The sequence below is a fragment of the Falco naumanni genome, chromosome 7, assembly GCF_017639655.2.
Source record: "Falco naumanni isolate bFalNau1 chromosome 7, bFalNau1.pat, whole genome shotgun sequence".
NCBI classification, from domain to species: domain Eukaryota; kingdom Metazoa; phylum Chordata; class Aves; order Falconiformes; family Falconidae; genus Falco; species Falco naumanni.
Genome location: NC_054060.1, coordinates 49,640,481 through 49,657,605, shown reverse-complemented (window position 1 = coordinate 49,657,605; position 17,125 = coordinate 49,640,481). Strand labels below are relative to the sequence as shown.

Genomic DNA, 17,125 nt, shown 5'->3' with positions numbered 1-17,125 from the left:
AAGTTTTGCAAATGCTCGCAAGTCTGTAAATTCTATTCTGAATTGGGCAAACTTGATTTGAGCTACTAGGGACATCATTCATGTTGTTAGTGACACGATGGAATTAATTTATTGTTGTTGCGCGGCATTGTAATACTACTGTTAAATAGTGACCAGCTGCATTATGAAAGATATTTCATTATGTATTAAATTACATATGCTCTTAAGTCAGATTTATGCGAACTACACTTTAAGGCAATAGATAGTAAAAGGAGGCAAGAAATTGTGAAAGGATTTAGATATCCTTGCTGGGGTGAATAATTCAGAATTCATTTCCTGATAAACTAACGTATAGAAACAATATGTATGGTTGCCCCCCCAGTGAGGTGATTCTCAGATGATTGAAATCATCTTAGGGCACATGATTTCATAGGGTTGTCTAGGGATGGCAGTGACTTTTAACATTTAAAAGCAATTGAGCTGGTACACAATGAAATTCCTCATATGGACATTTCTCCACCAGGACAGAACTGGAATAGGTCAGATTATTAGTTTTTGTAAACTGTATGGGATAATTTAGATTCCATATGCCGTTTTTTACCCTTTTTTTATTTCCTTGTCAAGCAACTGGAATGTTTTTGTGTTAGTTATCAAGTAAGATTTGAAGTTGTTACTCTAGGAATAAAAGCCTCATTTCATCATAGTTTTCCTATTTTTCATTAATCTTAGAAGAATGGAAATATTTACCTTAGTAAAACTGAATATAGTCCTTCCTTTTTAACATTCAGACCAGAGGCTTAAGACAGTAAGCATTTGGCTTCATCTCCTGAAACTTTATGCTCTTGGGATTTACTGAATTTCTGTTTCTGGGTGTTCTGAAGTTAAGGTCTCAGTGCCCTTCTGAGAAGTGTTAGTCATCAGACTGCATCTTTTCTGGAAATTTACCTGTATTTTGATTGTCTTGGCAGTAATGCTGTATTATTCTTACTTGGATGGTTTGCCAGTCTTCAAAACTACTAAGGAGACTTAAGTCCTTTTTTTGAAAAAATTAGTTTCTACTTAAATTTAGCAGTTCAAAAGCATTTTGAGCTATTCTTTTTATAATTGCGTGGTACTTGGAAATTTCTGCAACTACAGTGTTATGCTTCATTTCAGGATAATGTTCAGTATGCAATATGATATAGTTACAAGATGTAAGATAGTAACTCAGTTGTCTGTCCTGCCTGGACACAAAATGTGTTCCAAGTACCATTTACACTTTATGATAACGTGCAAAACCTAAGGTTTAAGGAATATCATCTGAGAACCTGGTCATGTTAACAACATCCTAGAAAATACTTTCCACCTGAACTAACGTTGGTTCAGCTCTCATCGTACCACTCTAGCAGATATTGATTATATGGGCTGTTGAATCCCTTTTAAAGACATTTAATGCATAATCCTGCTGCATTTAATTGATAGGGTTATTAACAGTAATGGCAGCTCCTGACATACTTAAATGATAACTCTCAGTGTAGCGTCTCTTGGTGGATAAGAAGAAATTATACCTATATATGTATAGATGGGGAGATACTGAAGTGTTTTATCTTAATAGGGTAATAATTATGTATTGTAGTGATCTCTGTGTGTATATCAAACCAGACTTTTCAACGTAGTGTGCAAAATTTTTAAAAATCGTAATGGTCATGAGTCTGGGGCAGGCAGACACATCACCAATACCCTTTTTAATTACAAGACAGAGCTGAGGAAAATAATTCAGGTTTCTCACATTCACTGTTAGAGGAAATAAAAAGAAATATTGATTGGGAAGATAAGACTGTGTAAAAGAACACAAATTTAGCAGTTCTGGCAGTTCCCTCTATATAAAATGATTAATTGAGGAGGTGACATGGATTTGATATTTGTTTTAGGCAAAGTAATATACCACTGTTTGATTTTTTTTAATTGTAAATGTATACTAATTGTGACTATTATCAATTATATAATTCCTTTTGTAACATTTTATTTGAAGGAAAGATGTATGGGAATATATACTCTCTGATTACAAAACACCAATTGACTCATGTTCATACAAGATCTGGAGTGTCAGGGAGAAAATGCCGGTATTCATGAACTAGAAAAGAATGAAATGTTTCTAACTGATGCTTGTAGTGCAGCCCTTGTTATTTATTGCTTAGCCGCAGCTTTGAAACTTACCTGTGGCGTTCCCTACTTTTTGAATTTCTCAAAAAATTGATTGGTTTGTTAGTTCGGAAAAGAATTTGTGAAAATGTTGCTAGGACATTTCAATAAATGGCTGGTTGTCTGTTCATACCACATAATATTGGTGTATTTTAGTAAAGTGGAAGAAATCATTATGGTTTATATCCTGTCAGAATTTAAAAACTCAAACTTCTAATGCTTAAACCCAAGAAATAATTTCATTATTGGAGAAAAAAGAGGAATAGTTCTGCCATATAGCTTTTTTGAGGGATGAGGTAACTAGAACTTGATGTCTGTGAGAACAAAAACTGACATAAATCGATGGTTTAAAAAACTATGGCATATGTCACTGTATGCTGCCAACTTGGATTTCCACTGAGGACTTGTAGATACACGGTAAATTGAAATAAAACAAAAAGTTTCAAATTATATGTGTTGTGGCTCCATACTCACTTTGCAGATGCCAAGTTTAGTAGTCAGAGGGTATATTTCTGACAATAAGAATCTTTTTCTGTTCTTTGACAGCCACGAGCTGTCGCTGGTTTTCGAGGAACGGTACGATATGCATCGATCAATGCTCACAGAAACAGAGTGAGTATCTCAATTTGTATCATATCCATGTCATGTAGCTGAAAGCAGTCAGTAATGCGGTTACTATTTATTTTTTGTATTCTTATGTGTGAATTTATTGGGTAGAAATTATAAATTTTGGGAAAAGATAATAAATTTTACAGTAGTGGAGGATAAAAAAGTTCTTGTAGAAATAATAGTGGTTTAACTAGTTACCTTTGGTGTTCAATTGTATTTTAAGTTAAGAAATTAAAAAGGTGTTTTTATATATACTGAGTTTTATAAAATATATAATATCTATAATATCCAGTATATCATCTTAACATCATACACTAAACAAATCTGAATAAACAGCTCTTCCAGTATAGAGATCTGCAATGTTATTTTAACGTACTTCAGCTTCTGTTTTGTTTCTCTGGTCTTCTGTGGAAATTTACTTGGCTGTTTCTACTTGAAATAGTGGCTGGATTTAATTATACAAAATTGTTTTGCAGTGTTGATTATAGTAATTTTATAGATAATAATTTGTCTCCAGAGCAGTAAAGAATCTATGTTCCCTGTTGTCTTATAGGTATTTGTAAGATGCATTAGAATAATATTTCTTTTTCACAGGAAATGGGTCGGCATGATGACCTCTGGTCCCTGTTTTACATGTTGGTGGAATTTGTGGTTGGGCAACTGCCTTGGAGAAAAATAAAAGATAAGGTAAACCTAGAAGCGAAACCAAAGAGCATGAGGGAGATTTACTTCTGGATTGCAAGTGAATGCTGTGATATCCACTAAGAATCACTAGTTTGTTACATTTTCCAGTGTTTTCTAGTGTTCTCATTGCTAGTGTCATGCTATAAAAAGCAGACAAGTTTTACAAACTGTTCTAGGCAGGAAGTGGATTGTATTTCTAGTTTGCAAATGTTTTACAAGGCCAAAGTAAGTGTATATATGCCACTTATTTAATTTTTCTGTTTTCACTTGAGGACTTTTTGATTTCACCTATCACAAGTTTAGAGTTACTTATCTATTTTGATTATTTGTGAAAGGAGTGTTTTTTTACTTGCTGGTGAAGAATAGTGAATCAGTCAATCTGTGGTAGTGCCTTTAGTCATGTATCACAGGTGAGGTATGCAAAGAAACAGTGTCTAATTTGCCTGTCATTACTTCTTCCAACTTCTTTTGAAGTTAGATTGAAACAAGATTACTCTCTGATGTAGTTTATGCTTTGGTAGATGACAAAGTGGTATACAGTCTCTTTTTTGGTTTTGATTTACTTGTCTTACACTAAATAGGATTTGCTAATCTTAGGCAGTATGATGTGATGACCAAATATACACCAATAAGTGGCTGGACTTCAGATGGTGCAGCAGGATATTTAAATCTGTAAAACATGCTTTTTAGAAGGGTTGGAGTGTCTAATGACAGTCCTTGATATCAGGCAGCATTCAAACACAGCAGAAAATTAAATGGCTTTTCATACTGAATTTCAAGTTTCAAAATTATTTTGCATGTGTACTGAGGGGAATGACACAATCTCTTTCCTTGCTGTCTGATGTAGTCCACAGTACTATTCAGTGTAATATACTTACCGGTCTTTCTGGCCACTAATGTATTGAGTGTGTTGTAGCAGAGAATGAAGGCATGTTAATGTTTGTTGTATTTTTTACTCCTAGGAGCAAGTGGGCTCCATTAAGGAAAGGTATGAGCACAGACTTATGTTGAAACATCTTCCTCAAGAATTCAACATCTTTTTGGATCACATTTCTAATTTAGATTACTTTACGAAGCCTGATTACCAGGTAAACATTTTTCTATTTTGTCTCTATGATTTTTAAACAGCAGAATTTTATGCTGTTTCATCTTCAATTTCCTTTGATTTCATTGTTTAGTCTTGGTAGTTATGATGGATTGTGCCATCACAAAGTTATTTTAATGACCTTCTAGTGCCGTGGAAACTTTGTAGTTCAAAGATGTAATTTTTTCCCATTTTGGAAGAGTAAGGCAGTTAAGTTTCTAAAAACAATTGACAGTTGCTTTACAGTCAGTATGCGGTGCAGTCGGGTGCTATCCTACTATTGTAGCTTCTCGTGGGTGCTCCTTAAGTTAAATCAATCGTACTGTTTTCTCAGTCATAGTCATTCTGGCAGTTTTCCAAAATCTGGAGCTCAGCACCTACAATATATACAGCTAGAACACAACGTGCAGCCATGGTGAGTTTTTCAGACCGAAGTATTGCCTCCAGAGATCACCAGAAAACTAGTAATTTTAATTTAAGAGCATTGCCTGTTGAAATGAACAGCCTCAGCTTAGTGATAAGGTGATAGCTGCCAAGAGGATATGCTGTAGAATGTGTCTTACTCAGTGTTGACCCATGATTTAACAATAAATAAAACACAAAGATAGAACTTACTTCAGTCCCACTATGTGGAAAGCGGCAGGGGAATGCTCAGGGAAAGCAGGGAGGGAGAGACTGAGTTGTTGAAGGTTGGCAGTGACTTTAACATTCAAAAGTGACTCTAACATTACGCTGCAGGTTGTCCCTGTGTGCCTTCCCTCTGGCTCCCAGAAGCACACATTCCTGTCAGCTTCCCACTTACATTACCTGTCTGCCTCTGTGCATTTGTTCAACTCACTAACTCGGCAAACCAGAAGGAATAGTTTTCTGCTGATGTGCAAGCTGAATTGCTTCAACTCAAATAAATCATTCTGACTAAGTGTGGAATTGTAACTTTGATAAGAATGATTCCTGTGCTTTACTTAGCAAGATTAACAGAGAAATCAAGATATATAACATTTGAAATAAGAACTGAAATTCTCAACTAATTTCCTGTTAGTAAATGAATCTCATTAGATGTAGTAGTATGTTCTTCTGCACATTTGCAAAAAAAAAATAATCAATTTTTGTGAAAAAAATTGATGGCAAAGAAAAATCTTATTACAAATACAGGAAATGTTTAGCCTTCCTGAAAAATAAATACCTTGGGGTTTTTTCCTTTCCTATTAAAAATTTCCATGGAATTTATCCAGTAGTTTTCAATTAAGTGAGGAAAATTATTAAGAAATTTTTGAGTGGTTTTTGTGCCTAGTTATAAAGATGAATCAGATTTCTTTTTTTTCTTCTATGGTAAAAATCACTGATTGCAGAAATTTTGATGTTGTATAGAAAAACCTTGATTGTAGACTGATAAATATGTTCTATTTACATTATACATCCTGAATGATAGCACATACACACAGGCATATTTTTGCAAAACCTTTTTCTTGTGGTCTGCTTGTATCTAACACGGCACATGCTCAAGGATTAACATGATACCAGGATAGAATTTCTCTGTGATAGAGACAGCTCAGTAATTTACAGTCCTCTGGTTGGTCATGGAACATTTGCAGCTGCACAGCTGCAGCCTGAGCCTTCCAACAGAGTCTTGCCTCTGTGCTTTAGACCAGAGCAGGGTGGTTTTATTTAGAGCCGTGAGGAAGTGCTTTACTTTCCATGGTCGTTTAAGCTCTGGTCTTTCTTAACTAGTATTTGTTGTAGTTGTTGTAGCAGTGCTATGCATGCCTTCGATATCTATTGTTGTTTGTATATATGGTTAGGCAATGAACAAGAATGTACGTGGTCAGGATCCCTGCTTTGAAGAGTTACAGTCTAAAAAGCTTTTTAGCTTTTAGGAAAAAAAAAAAAAAGACTAATTTTAGAAAGGTTACAGAGTAAGAGATGATGTGATATGGACACAACCTTCCCACCAGTGACTAGAATTAGGCAAAGTTTTTTCACAGGGAGGGAACAGTAGACACAATTTCTTTCTCTGTCATGGACACAAATTGGTCTAGGTGATTTTTCCTTGCATAAAATGAGGGTGGAAGGCTTCCAGTGTGACATTTCTGTGGGATGATGTCAGCATTAGATAAAATAAACAGTACGTGATTCTAAATAACAGAAATGTACGAATTAGCAAATCATTATCCTTCCCTATGTACTCTTCATTCATTTCCTTAGTTTCTAGTGGTGTTACCAAATATATTATTTTATCTTCCTCTGCCGGAGAGCCATTTGATGCTATTCTGAAGCAATGTAGTTATGCCTCTGTGTGCCTTTCTGTCTTCTTATGGAAGGCTATGGTGTATCTTTGCCTTTCTTTACTGATGAAAGCACAGGTGTATATGTGTTTTTTAAAAAATAAAACAGAATTTTGCATATCTTGAAAAATAAGAAATGGTTACTATAAATAACTGTGTCCTTATTTATGTAAATTGTCTGTCAAAATCTTGAAGAGACATATTTAAGTATTACAGGAGGATATTTTTTAATCGCTTGGTCTCTTAGACAAAAGTTAAACTTACTAACTTTATTCCTTCATTTTTAGCTTCTCATGTCTGTGTTTGACAACAGCATGAAAACATTTGGGGTTATTGAAAGTGACCCTTTTGACTGGGAGAAGAGTGGAACTGATGGCTCTCTGACAACGACAACAACTTCAACCACACCTCAGTTACACACTCGTCTTACTCCAGCTGCAATTGGGTATGTATGCACATTGTGGTCACTTAAAAAGCAGCCGCAGAGTACCAAAAGGAAATTATCTCCATAATTTAGGGGTTTTGTGCAGGATGTTGAATAAATAGAGGAACAGCAGTTTGGGAGCATTTCAAGTGTTTGCTTTTTTAGGGTTCCTGTCTGTACTATCCTGAAAGATCAGTACAGCAGATTTAAATTTATGGCAATAAAAAATAGTACCTCAGGAAACTGCATATAATTTGCTAGTCCATCCTTTGCTAAATCGTATTTTGTGAAACTAAATGGTTTGCCCTGAGTTTAACTGCCTGGAAATAAACCCATTGTTTTCTGTAAACTTTGAATAAACTACTAGCTATTGTCTCCTTATAACTTTGAAAAATGAATGGACCTTTATAGGAAATTTGGAAATAGCTTTTGGTCATGTTTAAAATATTATGTGGTCTTTGAGATCTTCCATAATTAAGTTGAATGAGATGTGATGTTTAGTAATACCCATACTCATCTCAGGAAACTGGAGAATAGAAGAAATGTTTATGGATGAGAAGGAACATTTTGTGCCTGTTCTGGGCCTTGAGTAGATCAGCTTTTTATCCAAGAGTCACAAAGGTCGTGACATGGGAGTTTTGACAGTGTAGTAAGGCTGAAAATAGCTAGAATTTCATGTAGAATGTATTGAATTCCCAGTATTTCAAGGTAATTAAAAAAAAAAAGTTAAAATAAATGTCAGTCAAGACATTAACTGGTGTTAATATTACACAGGTGTACAGTGTGCGCTGTTGAACACACTGAAGTTGACAGGGATTTTGCATAGGATTCAGCCCCATTATCACACTAAGCATCACACTGGAGTTATCAATAGTCTTGGCTGCAGTTAACAATTTTGGTGGCTATAAAGAAATGACTTTTAATTGACCTCCCAACCATTCATTTTTTAGTTATAGCGTTGCTTCAGTTTCAGAATACTAAGCTAAGCCTTAGCCCTATTTAGCCCCAAGTCAATGGTACTACAGAACTTCAATTAAAATGTCCTGTTAGTGTTATGCTTATTAAGTATAGTGATTAAAACTGTTTAAAAATATAGTCTGCTGAGTGATTTGTCTTCCTTACACAGTATGTTTTGGTTTTCTACCAAATTTTGGGGGAAACTATATTATGAAAGTTGCCCATTCGGGTTTTTTTAATAGAAAAATATGTGTAGAAGAATCAGGAGCGTAGCTGAGCCTGGACTTGATCTGTTACAAATTTGCTGAGAAGTTACTTCAAAAACATTCATAAAACAGCTTTTAAGTGATTGGGTTTTCATTTCACCTTTTGTTATGTGCCTAAATTAAAGAAATGTGAATTGTGAAAGCCAAGAAGTAGGGGGTATTATATTAAATAATTTACAAGATTTAGTTTTCTACAGAAGCATACTTTTACTTGAAAGGTTTTTTTCTTTTAATAGACTAGAAAATAATTGCAAGAAACACATTAGAGTCTCAAAATTTTTACCTTTCCATTTTTTTTTTAAACTACTTTTGTAGAATTGCCAATGCCACTCCTATCCCAGGAGATCTGCTGCGAGAAAACACAGATGAAGTGTTTCCTGATGAACAGCTCAGTGATGGAGAGAATGGTATTCCAGTTGGTGTCTCACCAGAGAAACTACCTGGATCCCCTGGGCATCAGCGTCCTCAGGAGAAAGACGTTTGGGAAGAAATGGATGCAAACAGAAACAAAATAAAACTAGGGATCTGTAAGGTACTTGCAATTCTGCATTGTGTATACCACCTTTGAACAGTTTCCTGTCCTCATAGTGCACATAAGATATAATAAATAATGCAGTCTTATTAATATCGATTAGCCAGAATGGTCTAAGAAAACAAGATTTATGGTACAGCTAACACATTTTATTAGAGCAACTTATGTACTGGAACAAGCAGACAAGCCTTTGGGCCTTGTGTCACTTTATCAGGTCTTTATGATGAATGGTATATTGCTGATAATTTGAGATTCTTTGCAGTTTATTCATATTCATGTTCTTCAGACACAATTTTGATTCTGAATCACTGAATGAAAGCAAAGGAAATTTCCTGCATCTTGCATGTGTGGCAGTCAGATATTGAATATACAAAACTGAATTTAATGTTATTCTTCAATTGACAGGTTGGCAGTGTGATTGGCAGTGTCCATTTACTTCACTTGGTGGTTTTGTGTCCATAAGATACGATACCTTTGTACTGATCCAGAGTGGTTCATCGGCTAGTCTTTAGAAGGGAATGCTGCTTTATTTTGAAAAGTAGTCTCTGAGAAATGATTCCTGTCTCCCTTGCTCACAATCACAAGATTTTATATTCTGACAAATATAGCCCTGTTTCATTATATAAACATATTTATTACATGAAGAGGAATCTGGTACTGAAATGTTCTTTAGCTAGGAGAACTGTCTAGTTTGAGGCTGTTACTTCTTGTTTACTAGAAAAAAAACATTGTGGGAGAGAATATGGCATGGTGTCTATTTTCAGATTTTCTTACTTGTTTGTTTTTTACCAAGGAGGGAGAAAGATGATTATTCTGGTTTAAACAAAGGCAATTTCTATTAGCTATACCTGTTCAAACTAAGGATGATTGTGATTTCCCAGCTCTACATCATAACTAGTCAGTGTACAAGGTGTAATGCAATTTAACTAAAACAGTTCTGTCACAGAAATATCTAGTAGATTTAGTGTATAACAGTGTTACATGGTCCAGAGAATCATAAAGACAGCTTAGAAGCTAACTTCTTTTTAATAAGAGCACTTAAGTATAAAGCAGACCGAAGAACCTACCAAGTGTCAGGTTTCAGACCATTATTAAAGAAAATTTCAGAGATCAATATGAAATATCAGAGTAAATTTAAGTGTATTATTAGGCTTTTGGGACTCTTGTTCTCAGACCTACCCAGAACTAGTATATTACTAGTATTTTGTCAGTTGTAGGTGTGTGCTGAAGAGCATATCTAAAGTACATTAACTATGGCATAAACTTAAGGACCATTCCAAACACAAATTGGCTTATCACAGGCTAAAAACCTGGATGGTGTCCACGATGTAGTACCTTGTCTTCCTCTGTTTTGACACTCCTAGTAAGTTATATTTTTACTTTACTTTTTGAACAGGCTGCCACAGAGGAAGAAAACAGCCATGGGCCAGTGAACGGAATGCTTAACGCACCAAGTCTTGGTTCTCCAATTCGTGTTCGCTCAGAGACCACCCAGCTAGACAGAGATGTCCCACTGGTGCGAAAGTTACGTTCAATTCACAGCTTTGAACTGGAGAAGCGCCTGACATTGGAGTCTAAGCCAGATACTGATAAATTTCTTGAGACCTGGTAAAGAAATTATTTTGTTCTTATGCTTAGATCTTTTCAGAATATGTGGTTAAGATACTGTCATCTTTCTTCTATTGTGTGAAAACCAGGAATGGAGCTACTGGGTTATGCTTATGCAAGCTACAGCAAAGTATTTATTATGTTCATAATGTGTCTGGATAATGGATGTTACCACTTGGCAGCTTCTTTAAAAAAAGATTAGCGCTGGTATACAGTTAAAGCTGGACTTCCACACTTGAGAATTTTTTATTTCAAGACCTATTGGTCTAACCCTGGTATTTATTACCTTTTTCTTCGGTGGGATACTCTTGACAGTCAGTACAACTCATCCTAAATAAAAAATGATGACATCAGGTGCTCAGTAGAGGTAACATGGAATTAGATTATATGAAATAAGGACAGTTTACAAGAAGTGGAGTTACGAAGTTAGAAGTCTGTCTGCATGCAGCAGGTTTAGTTGTGCCCAAAGGTGTTGCACCAACATTAAAAAAGTCTTGATAGAATTAAAGTAAAAATGGCAATTAAAGGCAGAGAGAGACAGATATATGAGAACAGGTTCAATCAGTTTGCTTATATGTAGAAAAAATAAGGGGAGAAGGACACAGTGAAATCTAGCTGAAAAGCAGAGGCTGAGTGGGGACAGTGGAAGACAGCTGAGATGCTAACAGTGGCAAAACCTTTCTAAATATGTCATAGGAGGGTTAGGAATTTGTTTGATGAAGCAAGTTATGCAAAGCCCAAGTAAGGAATCAAAACAATCAATAACATTGGTCTTGAAAGCATCTACTAACTTCTGCTGGAGACATCTGTTTCTTCTGTTCTGCTTTGAATCTCTGCTTTGTAGCATAAATTCAGTCCAGTGGGCATCTGGTGGTAGCCTCACCACTGAGCTGATATCCACTCACTATGCTCCCTTCTGGTAATTACATTTACAATACAACATGATAGATTACAATTACACTTACAATGTGTGCAAATTTCTAAGACCATCCACCCATTTTTACTTGACATCAGAGTTATTTGTCTCAAATTGTGGATTTTTCAACCATTGTAGATTCTTCTAAAATATGACAACAAGTTTTCATATGTCTAGTTTTCCTCTACTGAAATAATTTAATTCATTCTTAACTAAGTCACATATTATCTTCTTTTCTTAAGTTTGGAGAAGATGCAGAAAGACTTGAATGCTGCGGCAGAGCCTCCTGTTGCTGCTGTTCCTCCTCTTTCTCAGAAAACACCCATTCCTGCTCCTGTAACTGCCCGTATGGACCATGTTTGGCACTATGATGAAGAATACCTTCCAGATGCTTCAAAACCTGTGTCAGCTAGCTCTCCAGAACATGTTGATGGTGTTATTAGCAATGGATTTGTAGCGGTCAACTTAAGTTCCTGCAGGCAGGAGGTTGATTCTAAGGAATGGGTGATAATAGATAAGGAAAGGGACTTGCAGGACTTCAGGACAAATGAAGCTTTAGGTCACAAAACAACTGGAAGTCCCTCAGATGAAGAGCCAGAGGTACTACAAGTTCTAGAGGAGTCCCCTCCAGAAGAACAGCCCAGACAGGGTGGTTGGGCAGGAAACAGTGTCCATGCCAAGAACCAAACCTCAGGGGTGGAGTTTGTTCTAGCCATGGAGTGTCATCCTGCTGCTTCCGAACAGCTTACAGATAAATTGGAACTTCTGTCTGGAGCTGCTGGACAGCTTCTTGCAGCCACCCCTACAAGTCCTATGGAAGCTCAAGCAGAAGGAGCACTCACTCCGGTAAGAGAAATGGCTGCTGTTTTATTAAACCTCTCTTTATTCAGAATTACATGATGAGACAGTAAGGCAAAATGCTGTGACTGAAATACAGTAGTGTAGCAGAAATTCCTAGTTTCATCAGATATGGGACTTGATTCTTGAGGAGTGATCTTCCATGTTCTGTTAATGAGTGTTTACATTCTCTCATGGCAGTGGCTATTAGTTCTGCAGGTATGTTCCACAGAACTAGCCTCAATCAAAAAAAAATAATTATATATATATATGTACACACACAAACAAGCTCCTTATGCATTAATTCCTAATCAGTGAGAGATACACATGCAAATATATATATTTACATTTGCAGTACAGAAACGTAAGATGACAATGAATGTGTAAAGCACTGCTACAATGTTTCACATGTTTCAGGAAAAGCCTAAATGGCTGAAATCAAAGAACCAGAGTTACTTGCTCCTCACCATCATCGATGTAGTGTTTTCTTTTGGAATTCCATTTGTTTCTTCTGAAATTTCTAGTGGTTCTTTTACAAACAACTTGTTGCTTTTATAAATAGTTGCTACTTCTGACTTCCAAGATATTTTTGCAACCACTGCTTTGCTCCCAGAATTTTCTCTTCACTAAGACAGATTGGTTTGCTTCCATTGCATCCTCTTCTTTTTGTGTTTCTGCATCTTTTCTAAAGAATTCTCATTTCTACAGTTTTTGAACATTTACTTTTTTTCTTTTGTCACTGACTTTACTGAAGGAGGAAGTGAGATTAATGGTTAAGTGATTTGGCATCAGCTCCTGATTTTGTTTCTCCCCTTTTATGAGTAGAAATTGTGTCATTATGATATAAAGGGCAATTCTTTCAAGCTCCTTTGAGCGAAGAAACCTGGCTGTACTTCTTCCTCACTTACCACCACTTCCTGTGAAGGTTACAGCCAGCTCATTAGAAAACGAAACTTGTCACCTACACTCATTTATTATAAAGTGTGGAATATATGGTGAAAACGTAATTAACTATAGTTGTACAATAAAATTTCAAATACACCTATGTTCTCATGGAAAATACAAGTTTGTATCTTTCATACAACATTATAGTCACTTTGTGAATTACGCAGTTTAAGGAATATAAGTTCAAAATACAGAACTGTATTAAACAACAGAAGATTTTTGAGATTTAAGTTGAAATATTAGTTACGTTAAGTTTTTGATTGGTTAAAAACTTCTAAAGACTAAAAATTAAATTGCTCGGTTGATTTCAGTTTGATTTTTGTATTTTAATGTCAGTTTTAGTAAAGCAGACAAGAAAGAGCAACACAGTCTTGTACAAAATACTAATTATTGGGTGTGTTTATTTTGAAAGCTATTAAAAAACAGCTTTCAATTTTGTGTGCAAATGCACTATCCCACTTTATACAAATTTGGCTCTTTTTAGGGAAACAGCTATTTTACTTAAAACTGAAAGTAGAGGTGATATAAACATCATGTACTGCAGTGCAAATAATGGACAATATCTGGAAAGGAAGAAGCTTCTAAGCGTGGGAGCAGCAATAGTTATAAACAAGGTCAACAAATTACAGGATGTATTGCAAGAAACACTGGTTGAAGTAGACACTGGGGTAAGATTATAATTTAGTCTGGCTTTGCAAGCAGGTACGGGATATTTGTCATGACCTCAAAAATGGGGAGAGTGAATATGATTTATATTATCCTGGAAGAGCAAGTAGTGCTGTGAGGGCAAGATGACTGGCAGGAAGGAGCTCACTGTTTTGAAGGTGCGTCATGTGGAATTGAAACGATAAATAGAACTGGGAATAAAGAAAACAAATTATTTGGCTGATTTAGAAACTGGGAACAGAGTATGTCTATGCAGTATGTCTATTCCAACTGTAATGCCAATTTGCGGTAGTATTCCCTCTACTTCATTAGCCCTTGAAAGTCCAGGAAGATATTTGGAGGCCAATTGTTCTTTCTGTCCTTCGTTGGTGGTATTGCACTTCATAAAAGTTACTTAAATATTCCTTGAGATGGGTACTGTAACCTAGCTGTTCTTTTAGGTGAGTGTCCTAGTCACTTCACAGGGAGACAGTATACATATGCCTCTTCATACAGTATTTCTGTCTGTTCCAGAGACCTGGTGACCTTTAGGAGCTGTTTGGCAGAGTCCTTTTTCTTCTTCCTCAAAGCATTTACCCACCTGAAACTGTTCTTTGAATGGGATTCTTGTTTGCGGATCAGATGTTCTTGTTCTTTAGTAATTTTATCTAGGTAGTGCCTTCCTGACAATACAAGTAATAAATAGGTGAAGGGTCATATTTTACTTTTGTGCTGATTTAATGATATTGCACCAGTTACTAAGAGCAGGTTGGGATCCAAGAATGTAAGGTTAGGACCATAAATCAAATTACTTAAGTATTGATAAAAGGCGTTAAAAATACATGTTGAAATTTTAGTAGTATAATAGCTTAATATAATTTGTGAAACCGTTTACTCATTTCAAATGGTTTGAAACTGTAGGATGTCACCACTCACGGTCATCATGCTTATGAGTATGCCTCCCATATGGATTTCTAGTGATCGGCTTCACTGTCACTTAGGAGAAAGTATGATGAATTACATTCTTTGAGCTTATTCTAATAGGTTTGTTAAATATGCAAGCAATTACTTCAATGGTGAATGAATAAAATAGTTTTCCTGTTTTATATATTTTTTTTTATTTTTCATTTTTACTTTGATGATTCTTCTGTCTTTCAGGGCTTTATTGCTCACTATTTTAGTAGTAAGTAGTAGCAAGGATGTTTCTATATGAGAAACTAAAGCTTCATATACTCACCCATAATTTTATTTTCTCCTGGAGAAAAGAAATTGCTGGTCTGCAGTCCTCCCATTTGTAGGTAAACGTTCTTCCTGAAACTGTGTGTGTACACGGACTTCCTGTAATTGATGATAATATCACTTCTTACCCGTTTCATGCAGCATCAGCATTCTAATGGCAATGTTAAGTTGTAGCAGTTCAGGAAGGAAAACTGAACTCAAAAAATAAGGGAGAAGTTATTGGCTTGGAGATGAGCAAGTTTCAGGCATTAAAAGATAGAGCAAATTATGCTATCTATTATGAAAAAAACTCTGCAGGTAAGAGAACTAATTTTCATGTTAGCAGTCATGGTTTTCCAGTTGCAATACAGATTCTGTGTGCTACCAGCAAATACCAGTTTGATCTGGCTCTGTCATGGGCGCATGGTCACGTTCCTGTTGATCTATTCAGAGCATGCTAGGGTGTATATGCTGGCTTCACGCTTTCCTGATGGCTCTGTGTTGACTTTGGCTGCAGGAAGACAGACAGTACCTGATTTACTGTAATATCTGGTGGTATAACATTAATCTGTCAAAAGAATTAGAACTGATCTAGACTAGTGGTGAATTTATATTGGAGCAGCACTTTACATCATACAGCTCTAGTTTAATTTTCCTTGAGCTGGTACTAAGAGCCTAAAGCTGGACTTGCTGTGTTGTTGAACCATGGCCTCAGTAATTTACTGTGTTTGTAGCTTTTAACAGTTGGACTTGATCACCTATTGCGGTTTAACCCCAGCCAGAAATCAAGCTCACTCACTGCCCCCAACCCCAGAGGGATGGGGAGGAGAATCAGGAAGGAATGCAAAACTCGAGGGTTGAGATAAGAACAATTTAATGATTTGAATAAAATAAAATAGGAGGGGGGAAAAACCCACAGCAATAATAATAACAATTATAGTGAAAAGGAGGGTGAAGGGGAGAGGAATAAAATCCAAAGGGAAGGGTAAAAAAGCAAGTGATGCACAATACAGTTGCTCACCACCCACTGACCAGTGCCCAGCCAGTCCCTGAGCAGCCAGTTGGCAGGCCCGGCCGACTCTCCTCAGTTTATATACTATACTACCTTCTATGGTATGGAATATATCTTTGGCTCGTTCAGGTCAGCTGTCCTGGCTGTGGTCTCTACCAATTTCTTGTGCCTCTCCAGCCCTCTGGCTGGCAAGGCATGAGAAGCTGAAAGGTCCTTGACTCAGTATAAACATTACTTAGAGACAACTGAAAACATCTGTTGTCAACATTACTCTCACACCAAATCACAAACAAAAAACACAGCGCTGCACCAACTACCGAGAAGAAAATCAACTCTCCCAGCTGAAACTAGGACATCATCTTAAAGGTCTTTTCCAACCCAAGTGATTCTATGATTCTACTGAATTGCAGTGAACTCCACACAATGCAAGCACAAAACTTTGCAATGTATATTTGTCAAGGAGATATTTCAGCAAAGAAATAATAATGGCATTGAAGTAATAGAATATGTAACAGCTAATTCCTTTTTTATCTTCAGTTTAAATTAAACTATAGTTTGCTCTGGTCAAACTTTGTTGACAACCTAATACCGTGCGTGTGTGTATGTATTTATATACACACAAACACGCACACACACATGTGCACGCATGGTTAGAAAAGAGGTTTGATTGTATGGATCTATTTATTTTTATTATTTAGAAATATTACTGAAATGAGTATTTTTGTATATCGAGGTACTAAGTTTTATCAAAAACTTGTTCTTAAATTTCCATTTATTTCTGAATTCTAAGTTGTTTAATTTTCATGTACCTTCTGTTCTCGGTTGATGCATTTGTGAGATACTGGAAATACTCTTTCTTATTTTTTTATAGTTGAGAGACAGCTATGCATTATGGAAACCAAAGCTTTAGGACTGAGACAATTCAAAATACCTTTTCATTAGATAC

General features: G+C 36.0%; 1 protein-coding gene across 3 annotated transcripts in view; it reads left to right on the top strand.

Moving 5' to 3' along the window:
* Positions 1 to 17,125, top strand: part of TTBK2 (tau tubulin kinase 2) — a 104,402-nt gene that overhangs the window by 62,283 nt on the left and 24,994 nt on the right. For all 3 annotated transcript variants that reach the window (XM_040601507.1, XM_040601506.1, XM_040601508.1), the window contains 7 exons: positions 2,707 to 2,772; positions 3,364 to 3,456; positions 4,416 to 4,541; positions 7,107 to 7,264; positions 8,782 to 8,998; positions 10,395 to 10,606; positions 11,765 to 12,368. In XM_040601507.1, the coding sequence (XP_040457441.1) occupies positions 2,707 to 2,772; positions 3,364 to 3,456; positions 4,416 to 4,541; positions 7,107 to 7,264; positions 8,782 to 8,998; positions 10,395 to 10,606; positions 11,765 to 12,368 (1,476 nt within the window). The remainder of the gene's footprint in view (positions 1 to 2,706; positions 2,773 to 3,363; positions 3,457 to 4,415; positions 4,542 to 7,106; positions 7,265 to 8,781; positions 8,999 to 10,394; positions 10,607 to 11,764; positions 12,369 to 17,125) is intronic.